The sequence below is a fragment of the Artemia sp. Qi Xiang Cuo genome, chromosome 19 (assembly GCF_049724085.1).
Source record: "Artemia sp. Qi Xiang Cuo chromosome 19, ASM4972408v1, whole genome shotgun sequence".
Lineage (NCBI taxonomy): Eukaryota > Metazoa > Arthropoda > Branchiopoda > Anostraca > Artemiidae > Artemia > Artemia sp. Qi Xiang Cuo.
The window spans coordinates 18,887,809-18,902,822 of record NC_142812.1 but is presented as its reverse complement, the minus strand read 5'-3'; the positions used below and the strand labels follow the sequence as shown (position 1 = coordinate 18,902,822).

The 15,014-nt window shown below is 33.6% G+C and overlaps 1 protein-coding gene across 7 annotated transcripts in view; it reads left to right on the top strand.

Annotated features, from left to right (window-relative positions):
- CaMKII (Calcium/calmodulin-dependent protein kinase II) overlaps nucleotides 1–15,014 on the top strand; it is a 234,429-nt gene that overhangs the window by 16,607 nt on the left and 202,808 nt on the right. For 6 of the 7 annotated variants that reach the window (XM_089105597.1, XM_089105596.1, XM_089105595.1 and 3 more), the window contains exons 3-4: nucleotides 11,550–11,644; nucleotides 13,604–13,663. In XM_089105597.1, coding sequence (XP_088961723.1) covers nucleotides 11,550–11,644; nucleotides 13,604–13,663 — 155 coding nt within the window. Of the gene's footprint in view, nucleotides 1–11,549; nucleotides 11,645–13,603; nucleotides 13,664–14,036; nucleotides 14,097–15,014 lie in introns of all 7 variants that reach the window. The other variant, XM_089105592.1, reaches the window with a different exon arrangement.

Below are 15,014 nucleotides of genomic sequence, written 5' to 3'. Positions count from 1 at the left end.
CGAAAGGAAAGGAAATACATAATCTAGTCGGCCACCTTAAAGGACACCCTAGACGGTCAATCATTTTGATCAAAAGCTTCCGTCAATCAATTGATTAAAGAATGATTCACCGTTTAGGAGTTTGTTTAGCGCTTGAATCACATGGGGATGATGACCCATAGAAAGTTTGAGAGACTAAATCGGTTCTTATATGGTCGAGCGTCTTTTAATCGATCGTTTGATGGAAACTCTCGATCATATTTATTGGCTGTCTAGGGTGTCCTTAACAATCGTGAGCTAGACAGGGGAGTATTACATAATTCCTCCAAATCAATTAAACATCCAACCCGATCCAGAGACATCAGGCCTCAAGGTCATCAGACCTTCTCTTCAACTTTGACTAAATATAAACAAATCCTTGCTCTATTTATCTATCAGCGTAACCTGGCAAGTTGGCAATGGGCTTGGATTTTTTTAAAAAGAAATTCATTTTGATGTTTAAACCACGTTCGATAGAGCACAACAATTGCCCTCATAGAATAAGTTAATTGCAATTAGCTTTGTTGAGCGCGGTTAGTATTTCTGACAATGTATGGCTTGAATCCAAAATTAAAGAGTATTATAGAATGAATAAAATGTTTTATAAATATATGAAACATATTTGTTATAGATTCTGCCTTGTCGGTTTGTGGCATAGAAGAAACATGAGCATTTGAACTCATCAATACATTTGATCTCCATTCTCGTTCTGTACTGAAGACAGTGTTTCGGGACGTAATATGTTGGCAGTCCAAAATCAAAGCGCATTTTATGTATATTTTTTTTCTATTTTAAAGGTAAATGGATCTTTTGGTCATTGACTCTGCTGTATCGGTTTATGGCATCAGAGAAATATTAGCTTTTGAACTATTTTTACACCTTTTTGTTCTCTTTTTCATGTTTCTAGTGAACACAGTGTATCATGATCATAGGTAGCGCAATCGCGCTGCGTAAGGAACGATGTTGGCACAATGTATTATTCATTTATTGATTTTCTTTTAGACCAGGGCACTTCGTATCGAAGTAGTTACCTAAGAAACTTTGAAAAGGGCTAGTTCGATTACAAATTGTAGTGGCTAATGTCCGTCCCAGTTCTCAAAAGTGATCGGAGGACAACACAAACTCCATTCCTTCCCCATGATTTTTCAAACACATTCAATCGAAAGTTTTAGAAAGCCATTTTGTTCAGTGTAGTTGATTTCAAGAAACAAATTATAGTTTTGAGAAGGACAATCTCAAGAATCCCCCATGGAAAGGATTGCAAATTTTACCTTGGGGGCATTTAAGGTTTTTGTAAAAGGTGTTCTCTTGAAAAATTCAAAAAGGGCTAATTTGATTAGAAATTCAAAGGAATAGGGCCCATTTTATCCGCCGACAGATACTGTAAGGTAACTATCCCCCCGAACACGCCCAACATTTCCCAAAAAGCACAGAATCAAAACTTTGAGAAAGCCATTTTGTTCAACGTAGTTAATTTCCAGATAGAAGTTATTTTTTTGAAGAGGAAACTCCCCCACAGCCCTCAGGGCAAGGATTGTAAGTTATGCCTTGGGGGCATATAAGGTTTTTATAGAAAGCGTTGTCGTAGAAACTTCAAAATAGGCTCATTCGATTGGAAATTCGAAGGGCTAGCGCCCTTTTTAATAGTCAAAAGTGATTGTAGGGCAACTAACCCCTCTCTCACGCCCACCTTTTCCCCACACACATCAAAATTTTTAGATAGCTAATTTGTTCAGCGGAGTTAATTTCAAGAAAAAACTATGTTTTTGAAGATGACACTTCCCCACAGCCCCCTGGGCACAGGTTGTAAGTTATGCCCTGGGGGCATATAAGGTTTTTATATAAAGCACTGTCGTAGAAACTTCTAAAAAGGCTAATTCGATTGGGAATTTAAAGGACTAGTGCCCTTTTTAAAATCGAAAGTGATTGGAGGGCAACTAACCCCCCTCTCAGGCCCATCTTTTCCCCAAACACATCCAATCAAAATTTTGAGATAACCATTTTATTCAACGTACTTGAAAGTTCTGGAAATTAGATTTTTGAGGATGACACCCCCCCCAGTCCCCAGGGCAAGGGTTGTAAGTTGTGCCCTGGGGGCATATAAGGTTTTTATAGAAAGCGTTGTCGTAGAAACTTCAAAAAGGGCTAATTTGATTGGAAATTGAAATGGCTAGTGCCCTTTTTAATATTCGGAAGTGATTGGAAGGCAACTAACACCCCTTCCACGCCCACCATTTATCCAAACACATCGAATCAAAATTTCGGGATAGTCATTTTTTTCAAAGTAGTTGAAAGGTTCGGAAATTATATCTTGGAGGGTGACACTCCCCCAAAGCCCTCACGGTAAAGGTTGTAAGTTATGGCCTGTGGGTATATAAGATTTTTATTGACATCTTTGTCGTAGAAAATTGAAAAAGGGCTCATTCGATTGGAAATTCAAAGGGCTAGTGCCCTTTTTAATAGTCGAAAGTGATTCGAGGGCAACTAATTCCCCTCTCATGCCCACCTTCTCCCCAAACACATCGAATAAAAATTTTTAGATATCAATTTTGTTCAATATATTTAAAAGTTTTAGAAATTAGGTCGTTGAGGATGATAACCCTCCTCAAATCCCTCAGGCCAAAGGTTATAAGTTATGCTATGGGAACAAATGAGGGTTTTATATATAGTGATGTTGTAGCAACTTCAAAAAGGGCTCATTAGATTGGAAATTAGAAGGGCTTCTAATTTCCTTTTTAATAGTCGAAATTGATTGGAGGATAACCAACACCCCTCTAAAAGTCACTATTTCCCCTAACACATCCAATGAAAATGTTTAGATAACCATTTTTTTTGTCGTAATTAAAAAGTCCGGAAATTTTGTTTTTAAGGAGGCTCTCCCCCCACAGTCCTCAGGCCAAGGGTTTTAAGTTATGCCCTGGGGGCGTATAAGTTTTTTTTATAGAAAGTGTTGTCGTAGAAAATTCTAAAAGGAATCATTCGATTGGAAATTGAAACGGCTATTGGCGTTTTGAATAATAGAAAGTGATTGGAGGGCAACTAACCCCCCTAGCCAGCCCACCATTTCCCCAAAACACCTCCAGACAAAAATCTATTATAACTATATTTTACAACATAGTTGAGACGTCCGGAAATTTTTTCTTTGGGGATGAAAACCCCCTCACAGCCCTCAGGGCAAGGGTTGTAAGTTATGCCCTCGGGCATATAAGGTTTTTATAGAAAGCGTTGTCGTAAAAACTTCAAAAAGATCTCATTCGATTGGTTATTGAAAGGGCTAGTGCCCTTTTTAATAGTTGGAATTGATTGGAGGGCAACTAACCCCCCTCTCGCACCCACCATTTCCCCTAAAATAAACGATCAAAATTTTGAGATAGCAATCTTCGTCAACGTATTTGAAAGTTCTGGAAATTAGGTCCTTTAGGATGAAAACCCCCTCACAGCCCTCAGGACAAGGGCTGTAATTTATGCCCTGTTGGCATATAAGGTGTTTATAGAAAGCGTTGTCGTAGAAACTCAAAAAGGGCTCATTCGATTAAAAATTGAAAGGGATAGTGCCTTTTTTAATAGGCGAAAGTGATTGGAAGGCTTGACATTTTTTTAGTAAAGATCGATGTAGGTACAATGTATTATTATTATTTTTTTTTTGTTTAGACCCGGACATTTCGTATTGAATAAGTTGTTATAGGAACTATAGAAAGAGCTAAGAGCGGCTACAGAAAGGGTCGAGGCCCTTTTCAATAGTCCAAAGGGATTGGAGGGAACTAGTCCGCTTACCTCGCCCACCCACCCAATTTCCCATTATGTTTAAAAACTAAATGCTGCCTTAAGATTAAATCAAAATGCACATTGTTAATGCTAATTCCCAATAAGGCATCTCAGCAGTATCCCAAGAACGAATGAGGGTATTATGTTCAAACTTTCGGGGATATTTCTGTTCTTAAAGTTCAACCAAATCAAAATAGCGTAAGTGTATCCAAGCTATCAAAGAAAGTAAACAGACTTGTTTTGCGAATGGTATCAAGTTTTCTATTTAGGTCAACTAGAGGAGGTATGAAACTAAATTAAACACTACTATTTGTGTCCAGATTTTTAAAAGGGTGTATGTTGTTAAAAATTGCTGAAAATTTTTCTCCAGCGTACAAATAGCATGCCAAACTATAAAGTCTTAAAAAACGAAAAGATTTAAAGTAAGTTTTTCCCTGAAAAGACTATGTCAACATAAAACGAACAGAAATTAATTAAAAAAACTCTCTCCACAAATTAAGTTTTTCAAAGAAAATCAAAGAATTCCATTAAACCAAAAATGAGCAAAAATAAAATCAAATAATCTACCAAGCGTGAAACTACCACTAATAAACGTCGATAAATAAATGAAACCCAAAACGAACAGAAATTACAATAAATAACCGAGTCAAACTCAAAACTAGCAGAAATTAACATGAGTAGCGCTCAAAACCCCTATGCCTTCCCAAGGCCACATCATAATTTGCACTTTACTTAAAAAAATACAAATGAATGTGAATTGTCAGTTTGATATACATATACTGATATTTAGTAATCAAGATGTTAATATTTTTTAATTTACTAAAGTTATAAAAGTAAAAACATTTATAATTTTTCAGTAAAGTGCGAATTATGTTTTTTAGCAAAATATCAATTTTAGCAAAAGTTTCTGGTTTCGAAATAGCATTCCAAATACTTTGTCACTCCGGGAAAGTTTAGTGTTTGCGGATTCAGGGATCTCGATGAAATTAAACGAAATATTTGTAACGAAATAACACGTTAGGAATTCAGATATTTTTCTTTTATCCCCTATTGAAATTCAGGATCTGAGTGCTAAAATGACGACTGGTCGATTTGGATCGTCTACTTAATTTCTCGATCGATCGACTAATAGGCCTACCGTCTGTTTGATTGATCTATACGTAGATTGCTCGACGTCCTCGAATTAGGTGCAAAGAGGCTATAATAAAAGATTCAGAGTAATGGAAGGATAAAGGTCTTTGCTAATCTGTATTACGAGTTTCCTTTTTGGGCTGAGAACGATTTAATAAAGGTCTTTGCTAATCTGCATGGTCTTTGAAATATCTGCATTTTTTCTATTTTGTTTGTTGGTCAAAGCATTTTCTTATTTTTGTTCCTTTATTATGTGTTTAATTGATGGAGTAAACACCAAATTCCGAGGTGTTGCCGACATAAAAAATCATGCATACAAGGTCAAGAGATTGGAAAACAAAAATGAATTCTTATTTGTATGGTCATACCAAAGCTTTTGACCAAACTCTTCTTCTAAACATGGGTGAATACAGAACTAATATTTGGGCGGGGCACTGACGAAACTTGGGCTTTCCCATTGGCATTTTTGCGCGTCTACCCCTGAAATTAGGGCAAATTTTGCCCTTTTGGGGGGTGCATATGCCCCCGAAATCATCTCATAGATTTCGTCCCTTCCCCCACAAGGGTAACTTTATTTTTTTATATTTTTACTCATAGTTCATTGTTGTTTTTGCTTTTGAAATAAGACTGCACACTCTCCTGTTGTGTACTAATCTTTGTTCTATTCAATTGTCTTTTTCGTGTTAGTAGCACTGTACTAAATGCATCTAGCTGATTATTGGTAAATATACAGCTTCATAATATAGGAAACCTTTTGTCTCCTTTTTTTGAGCTTACGTTGCTAGATCGCAAGACTTATATTACCTACACTACTCTGAGCTGTGAAGTAACATCACTTATAATAATTGATCTTTAGTGGTGATCGAATAAAAAAAAACAATCTACTGAAAGTAAGGAGCAACAGTAAAACTTCTAACGAACAGAAATTGTCCGTGTATAAAGGGGACTCCCCCTTACTCAATTCTCAGTCTTTTCATTAAAGTCTTAAAGTTCTTTAACAATACTTCTCACTCAAGTTTGACGGCCCTTCTGTCTCACGAGGCGTTCTTTAAGAATTAAAGAATTGCACCCGCCTCATATACGGAATAATTTCTGTTCGTTCAAATCTTAACGTTGCCATCACTTTCAATTGAAAAAACCTAATTTTTTTAATTTCTTGTCGTTTTTCAAATCATGCCAGGAAATCATCGCCCCCTCCCTGTGTAAAATTTACCCTGGAGTAATCCCCCCGGGGACTTTTCTTCCAACGAAAAATTATCCCCGTGGAAAGCCCCCCTCCCCTCAAAAATTATCCCTATATTTCATAATAACAAATACTACATGTAAGGGTAAATTACGCAACTGACAGCCCTTTCCCCTGGGGTTAGGGGGGGTCATGTTATCTCCAAACACATGGTTGTTGGATCTTTCAACTATGCTGAATCGAATGGCTATTTCAAAATTTTGATCAGACGTTTTTGGGGAAAAATGGCGTGAAAAAGGGCTAGTTACCCTTCAATCTATTTGGTCACTTAAAAAAAGACACTAGAACTTTTGATTTTCGTTCGAGTGAGCCCTCTCCCGATCTTTGAGACTTTTGGTTCGAAACGATCACCCCCACGAAAAGAATGAAACAGATAACAAATAAATACGTATCGTTGATCTTTGTTCTGGTAAAAATACGAAATTCCACATTTTTATAGATAGGAACTGGAAACTTCTGCTGTTATGTTCTATCATCTGCTGAATCTGCGTGTATGATTTTTATCAAGATCACTTGCCTCTTTAGGGGTGTTTCCTCCCTTTTCGAAAATCAGGCATTTTTCTCAGGCTCGTAGCTTTTGATGGGTAACATTAAACTTAATTATCTTAATATATTTGGAATGAAACATAAAAAAATGTATCTATTATTATTAAAATTCTGTTTTTGAGAGTTTTGCTTACTATTGGGTCAAATCGCTCGTTACTCACAGTTTGAAAATCATATATATATATATATATATATATATATATATATATATATATATATATATATATATATATATATATATATATATATATATATATATATATATATATATATATATATATATATATATATATATATATATATATATATATATATATATATATATATATATATATATATATATATATAATATAAATATATATATATATATATATATATATATAAATATATATATATATAAGTATATATAAATATATATATATATATATATATATATATATATATATATATATATATATATATATATATATATATATATATATATATTTGATCGAAAAATAAAAGTTAAAATAAGGATAAAATCCTTTTAATCGACAGTGATAAATTTCACAAAAATACTATATATTTCGGTCACATATGCAGTGACCGTCACCAGTAGTAAAACTAAACTAAAACAATTAAAAACAATAATTTATAAATAAAATAAAACTAAATATTATTTAATAATCTAATTCTTTCCAAAGCAAAAACGGAAGCTAGTCTCTTTGACCTTCTTGGATCCGGTTCGTTAGCATTGAATGAACTAAAACTTGGACAGAGGTTAATTGTATTGGGTAAATTGATCCTTACTCTATCAGATTTTAATAAATTGTCGTAGATTGAGTTCAAACCAAATTCCCCCGTGTCACGGTTTAAAGCTATATTCCTGAATAAAATTTTCTTCCATTCAAGAGTTTCGCGAAAATTTTGCTTTAAACCCCGGTCCCTAGAAATCAAAGAGACATTATCCAACAAAACAAAATGGTCTGGAAAATTAAAAATATGTTCCGAAAGGGCTGAAGTGAATTCTTCAGGCTTGGAATTTCACTTTAAAGTCGATAAATAAAACCTTTACGCTGTAGTAATCTCATTTTTAAATTAAGTACGTCCCACATATGAGCTTCTGCAAGTACATGGGATCTGATAGACCCCATTTTTTTGCTCCAATGAAGTTACATCCTTCCCAGAATTTAGAAAATTACCCAAAGTATTACTACTAAGCTACCTTTAGACCATTACTCGGTAAAATTCTTTTAGGTTTTTCATTTAGCCCGGGTGCATATGGTAAAGAACAAAAAAAAGTCCTTCTCCTGAGTCGTTTCCAAGACTTCATTAGAAATCTCTAGAATGTTTTTCCTTCTTTTTGAAAAAGTCTGGTTAATTAACCACTCTGGATACATGTTACTTATTAGTATCTTAGAAAAGACAACTCTTCCTAAAAAAAAATTCGGATAGCAAATACTAAATATCCGGTCAGTTAAGGGAATGATCAAATCAATTTTTACTTGACGAGCGTGATCGGAACTAAACGACAAAAATCTATTGTTATTAGTCGGTTTTCTCTAAATTTTAAAATCCTGATTATTTTAATTTTTTAAAAGAAGAACATCAAGAAAAGGGAGTTTCCTATCCTCTTCCAATTCAATAGTAAATTTTAAATATCCCCCCCAAACAAGTAATATATTCCAAAAAACCTTTAAATTCCTCCTCCTCATAAATCCATACTGAAATTATGTCATCCATATGCTGGCCCCTAAAAATATGTTTAAAAGAAATATGAATCTAAGGCAATTGTTTTAATATTTTCCACAAAAATATTAGCTAATAATTGAGATAAAGGAGCTTCCATAGGTAAACCTGTTTGTTACTTGTTTGAAAAATTCCCATCGGAATTGAAAGAAATAAGAGAAATTATTGCACAACCTTACTAAATACATAATTACAGAAACTTCCAAATCTGTTTTACCGCTAATCAAGTCCAAATTTCTTAAAACTTTCTTTCTAGAAGAGTTTTGGCTGCTTCTACATCAATATTAGTGTACATTGATACAGTGTCGAAGCTTGAAAGCAAAGAACTTGAAGAAATTTCCACTTCTTTTAGTTTTTCAACCAAATTCGAAGAATTCTTAATGTAAGAAATTTGTGTAGACAAAAGTGGTTTACAGATTGACACTAACCACTTGCTCAAAACACTTGTCGATAACGTGATCAAAAAACCTTGTACTTGACACAATTGATCGTAATGGTAGGTTCGGCTTATGGATTTTGGGACGCCCATATAATTTAGGGCACAAGGAACTGGGTGACAGGCATTTGAAATAAAGATGAGGAGTAATTTTTCCTTCGTCCTTCAGACACTTTAATTCATTTTAAAACTTATTTTTATAGGAGTCTGTCGGATTATACGAAAGCTTTTTGTAGGTTTTTTCAACATTTAGCAAAATCCTTAGTTTTGGCTCATAGTCCTCAGCATTCATCACAACTAAAGGGTTACTCTTATCTGCTTTTGTAATAGTAATTGAACCATCCGTTTTAAAGTTTTTTTTAGAATTCTTATGTCATTGATGGACGTACTAGGAAATTCCGGTTTCAATACAAAATTTCTAGAACCCTAATTTTAATCAGAACCCTAATTTTTTGAGTCAAGTTCAAGATAATTTCGGAGACCACACTGCCTTTCCATGACGATAAATAAAAGTTCAAATTGGGATAAAATCCTTTTAATAGACAGTGATGATGATAACAGTGATAGAAATTCACAAAAAATACCAGATATTTCGGTCACATATACAGTGACCGTCAGTTTTACTACTGATGACGGTCACTGTAGTGACCGAAATATCTGGTATTTTTTGTGAATTTCTATCACTGTTATCATCATCACTGTCTATTAAAAGGATTTTATCCCTATTTGAACTTTTATTTATCGTCAAGTTCAAGAAATACTGATCAGTGGGAGAGCTGGTTTTACGTACCCCCTGTGGCTTAATCGGTTGTACCCCTTTTATTTGCACCCTCTGTGAGTCAGTTTTTATTTGCGCCCCCTGTGGGTCAGTCGATTTTGCTTCTTTTTTTTGATCGCATAAGTCTTAGATCCCACCAACTAAGACTCTGTGCTTCCCCCCAGTCGTTGGGACTATATGTTCTTATACCTCCTGACGAATTAGCAAACACGGTGGTCATAAAAAAATAAATTGCAGTTCAATATGCACAACTGAATGCACTGATGACTGGACACAGAACAATTCAAAACACCGATATAGGCGGTTTCACAAACGTTTCTGAAAAAAAAAAAAATGAAAAGCAAAACAAAAATGTAACAAAACAATAGATGGAACTAATTATTAATGGAAAAGTCATTAAGCTTACATATCCGTTGCTTAACTGTCTTTTATGTGGAACTTTAAAAGCTCTGAAGGTATTATTGGATGCATTAAGATTCGGGAGTTGGTTACTAATGAAATACGGAGAATTTGTAATTACAAGAGATGATCTGGTTGGAGAAATTGTGGAACATTTTTTGTAATCGGAGTTCCCTGTTTTGATGGCTGGTTTGTTAAAGAACGTGAACATTTACACTATCCAGGTCTTTATAATTCAATTGGCAAGTGGTGTCAATACATGAAAATTTTGGAGGGATGCGCAAATGTATATATCAAAACTGGGGGAGGGGGCAAATTGTTTTTTTTTCAGTAAAATTCCCCTTCAATCTTCGATGAAAGGGCATTGTTCAATGAAAAGGCATAAAAGAGTGTATTTTATAAAATTCAGAGGGGCATATGCCTTCCCTGCCCCCTAGCCCCATTGAAGCCACTGTTGTTAGCCAATATTGCTTATTAATACTATCAGTCAAATTGTTTATTTTCTTTTCGTGTTTTCTCCGTTGCTTGTGTCAGTATATCTTTTTAAAGTAAAGTTTTCAGTTCCAGGTTTATTTGAAGTTTTTGCAACAGTATAGCAATCCAGCTTGATAATGCCATTTAGTAGTTAGCGAAGAAGATTGAAAACTTATAAGGTTCCTAAGCCTCGTAAGCAAAGAGTATATTGTAAGATAAGAATTAAAAACTACTAGCGCCACTGACAATGTAGCGTTTGGTGACCATTAAAAATAAGTAGAAAATTGTATGGTTATTATCATCAGTCTGCGATTTTAGAGCATTAAAGGGGAAATTGCTGTGTAATCTTAGGGAAAATCTTGATAGATTAAGTAGGCTATGTCAGTTGACTATGGAAGCTGGTAGGCCTATTGGGGACAGAATTTCGTTTTCCATCTCGGACGAAGTTGCCAAACTTTAGATAGCGCTGAGGATTGTACTATTCAACACAAGCACCACTTTCCACTCATATACTCTTTGGATGTCAGTTTGTCAAACAAGAAAATTGCAATCCAATTACAGAATTATCCGGGGAAATCTGATTAATTTGACTTTCAATTAAAAAGGACTGGTTGTAGGTTTATTATTATAACGTTCTCTTTCTAACCTGTCACGCTAAGTAAATCTATATAAAACTCTGTACGGAAGTCAGGAAGTTTGTCAAGGGCGGACTTCCTCGATAATTTTGAATTATGATGCTTAAATTGCTTTTGAATGCAGAGAATGTCGGAATTTTCGAGGGATTTCGAACTACTACCAAAATATTCCCTGTAAGCAACGAGAGGACTATGATACGTTCTGTGATGAAGGTTTCCCCTTGCTGTGAGTGCCAGATCAAATTTCACTAAAAAAATTGACTTAATTATGAAAATATAAGAAAACCAAACTTACTAATAACCCTTAAGTTACTATGCAGTTTAACTCCTATGGCTCTGCTGCCCCGTTTTCGCCCTATTAACCTTATTACTCCTATATCGCTCGTTTTTTTGTAGGGGAGCCTTTTCGATAGTAAAACGATGCGTACAAAAAGCAACAGGATTAGAATTTGCAGCGAAGATCATCAATACGAAAAAATTGTCTGCCAGAGGTTTGTTTCCATTTCGTTATGCACAATATTGGTAAATTCTATTATTTTTTTCCTTTCTCTTTTATTCCTCTATTATTTCTTTCTAAGTATTCCTCTGTTTTATTCTTATTTATCATTGATTTAGTTATTAACTAATTTATGTATATAACCTTTGTTCATTCATAGCATATTCCCTTTTTCAGAAAGTTGTAAACGCTCGAGATCTTATTTTTTTGTTATTATTTTTTATGCATTCTTTAAGTTATTTTTCTAGACTCTAGATCTTTTGTGTGTGTTTCTTTTTTCGTAAATTATTTTTTTGTTTGATTTGTTTGAGGTTTTTTTTAGTTTATGTACTTATCTTTTATAATCTTCGATTTAGAGTGGGATAAATTGATAATTATTTTAATTTCTATTTTTTTCACTTTTTGAGCTTGTAATTACTAAAATTTCAATGTTTTTGGACGCAAAATGTTTTATTCGACCTCGAATTGGGGCAACCAGTTAGAGCACACCCAAATAGGGTGGATCTGATCATACCCGTCAAGATGTGAGTTGATAGGTCGTTGGTATTGACGGTACTTAATCAACTTCATCTGAAAAATGCAAATTATAATAATTCACTTATTTATTTAATTTATTTTTATTCACTCCTTATGCTCCTTATAATTCACTCCTTATACAGTGTGAACCTCTCTAACTGATATTGTAACAAACATGTAAGCTAACTAAGCGAGGGAGGGCCTTGATATGGTTATATACAGTGAGGTTTTATATATGGTTATGTATGAATAAAATAAATTAATAACAATAAATTATGATAAGAAAAAAATTCACTTTACATTACGCGCTATATAAAACCCACATTGCCTTCAGTGAGCTCTGGAAGCATCAAGTACATCAAAATGAGAACCATCTTAGGTCTGTTCATACACGAAGAAAAAAAATTTATAACATGTTTCCTTTATTCGTTTCAGAAATTTGAAGTTTTTAGGGCAATATCACATTCCCGTCACTGTTGCCTTGTTAAAGCGTAAAAATAAATAAGCAAAACCAATTATTTAAGTTTGACAACGCTTTTTATCTATAAAATCTCCAACATTAACTATCTGTTGATTCCAAAAGACAACTACACCTTCATAAGCTGTTTGGTAGCGTGCCAACTGCTACCGAAAACTATATAATTACATTTGGAGGTCTTTTAATACATGAATTCTCCGTTTTTCCTAATTTTAAAATATATTTGGCTGTATAAGTTTATATTTAACCAATGTAAACAATTATACTGCATTTTCATTGTCCTTTGTAATTTAAATGCCTCCTATTGGTATGTAGTGTCTTTCTGATTTCCTGTTATGTTTATCCCAAACTACGTATTTTTCCTGGTAGATGGAATCAAATGGAGCCCATATGAGAAAAGTGTTTCAAAAGATTTTCATTATCTGGTAAATTTGATATCCAGGCTTAGTTGAAACGTATTTGTCAGAAACTTTTTTCCCCTCTAAGCTAAGGTGCTGTAATTTTATACTTGAAGTTGTTTCCTTGGAAACGATAGAATAATGAGCGTTTCGAGGGTGGAAACGATGTGTGTATTGAATGATGTTAAAAGATAAAGCTTCTTCCCAGAGGGTGGCGTAGGGATCTGCCCCTCCGCCTCAAAACTGTTCCAAAGTTGCTATTTTCAGTGGAACATACGAATAACATCATTTAGAAAAGTTAATTATTTTTAAGTTAGTTTTAACAGCAAGAACAGTTATAGTTAGCAGATTATTTAGGTGAGATTTTATTTAAAAAGTCTAATAAAAAAAAACTGTGTCTACGAGCCATTGTGTTTGCTAATGCATTTTTATTTCTAGGTTGTTAATTTTATGTATTTTTCTCGGTTTTTACTGCTGGAGCTTGTTTATTGTTATTATTATTATTGTTATTATACTATTACAAAAATTCGCGCAATTTAGTTAAATATGCGATTATTTACAGATTTTCAAAAACTCGAGAGAGAAGGGAGAATATGCAGGAAGCTGCAACATCCTAATATAGGTATGTATTCGCATCTTCAGTGGTGGATATTGTTATTCTTTTTAAACTTATTTTAAGTTTAGATTGAGTCAGAAGTTTCACTTTTCTGGCCAGTATTGACACGATATGTCAACTGTCTACTCATTTGGCATCTATATATACCAGGATACTGTAGCTTCCTGCTTATTCTCTCTTCCCTCTCGAATTTTTGAAATTCTGCAAAATAATTGCATTCTCAACTAAATTGTAAAAAATTTTGTGATAAAAAAGCCCCAGCAGTAAAAACAATCAACTAACTAGAAATAAAAACGTATTAACAACACGGTATGGCTCGCAAAAACATTTTTATTTTATTTATCTGGTTTTCGGATTATAAACAAATCCTGTTTTGCAGATTTTCAAAAACTCGAGAGAGAAGGGAGAATATGCAGGTATCTACAGCATCCTAATATAGGTATGTATTCACATCTTCAGTGATAAATGATGTTATTCTTTTTAAACTTATTCAAGTTCAGAATGATTAAGAAATTTCATTTTTCTGGCCAGCATTGCCATGATACCCATTTTGATTGCACAAAATTTTAGGCTTTCTGTCTTTTTCCGTCCCCTCTAAAATTATATAGTTCTGAAATTTTAAATTAGAAACGAGGTCTTAATAATGGAATAGATAAAGCATATTAAGTCTTTAAATAGAATTAAAAAATTAAGTAAAAAAACGGAAAAAGTATATTAAATAAAAATAAATAAATAAATCGATAAAATATTAAGAATATTTTGCAGGATGACTTACTGTTTCTTTAAGGTGAGCAATGCTTTCTATACGAACTTTCTTTGTTAATGTAAAGGTAGTAATAGAGTGAGGTGAATAGGACTTTCAGAAACAATTCAAAACGACGAATCATGAAAATACATAGAAGTTTCATTCACCAGCCTCAAGAAAGTTTAGGAATGTAAATAGAAGAAAATAGAGCTTAGAGATTTTTTTAGAATGCTTAAACAACTCTCTTTATAATAGATAAGAGAAATTTCAGAAACAGAAAGAAAAAATCAATAGTAGGAAATAGACAGTTCTAGTTTATAGAAAGTTTGTCCTGGATTGGTTCTTTACTCTACAAATTTCCGAGGAATAATGCGTTCTAATGAACGACGCATTACTATGTAAGCTTGTCTTGTCAAACACCAATCAATGAGAAAAAAAACTATCTAGTTTTAGAAATGGAAAGAAAGAATCAATAGTAGAAAATAGAAAGTTCTACTTTATAAAGTTTGTCCTGGATTGATTCTTTACCCTACAAATTTCTAAAGAATAATATGCTCTAATGAAGGACGCGTTACTCTATAAGCCTGTCTTGTCAAGCACCAATCACTTAGA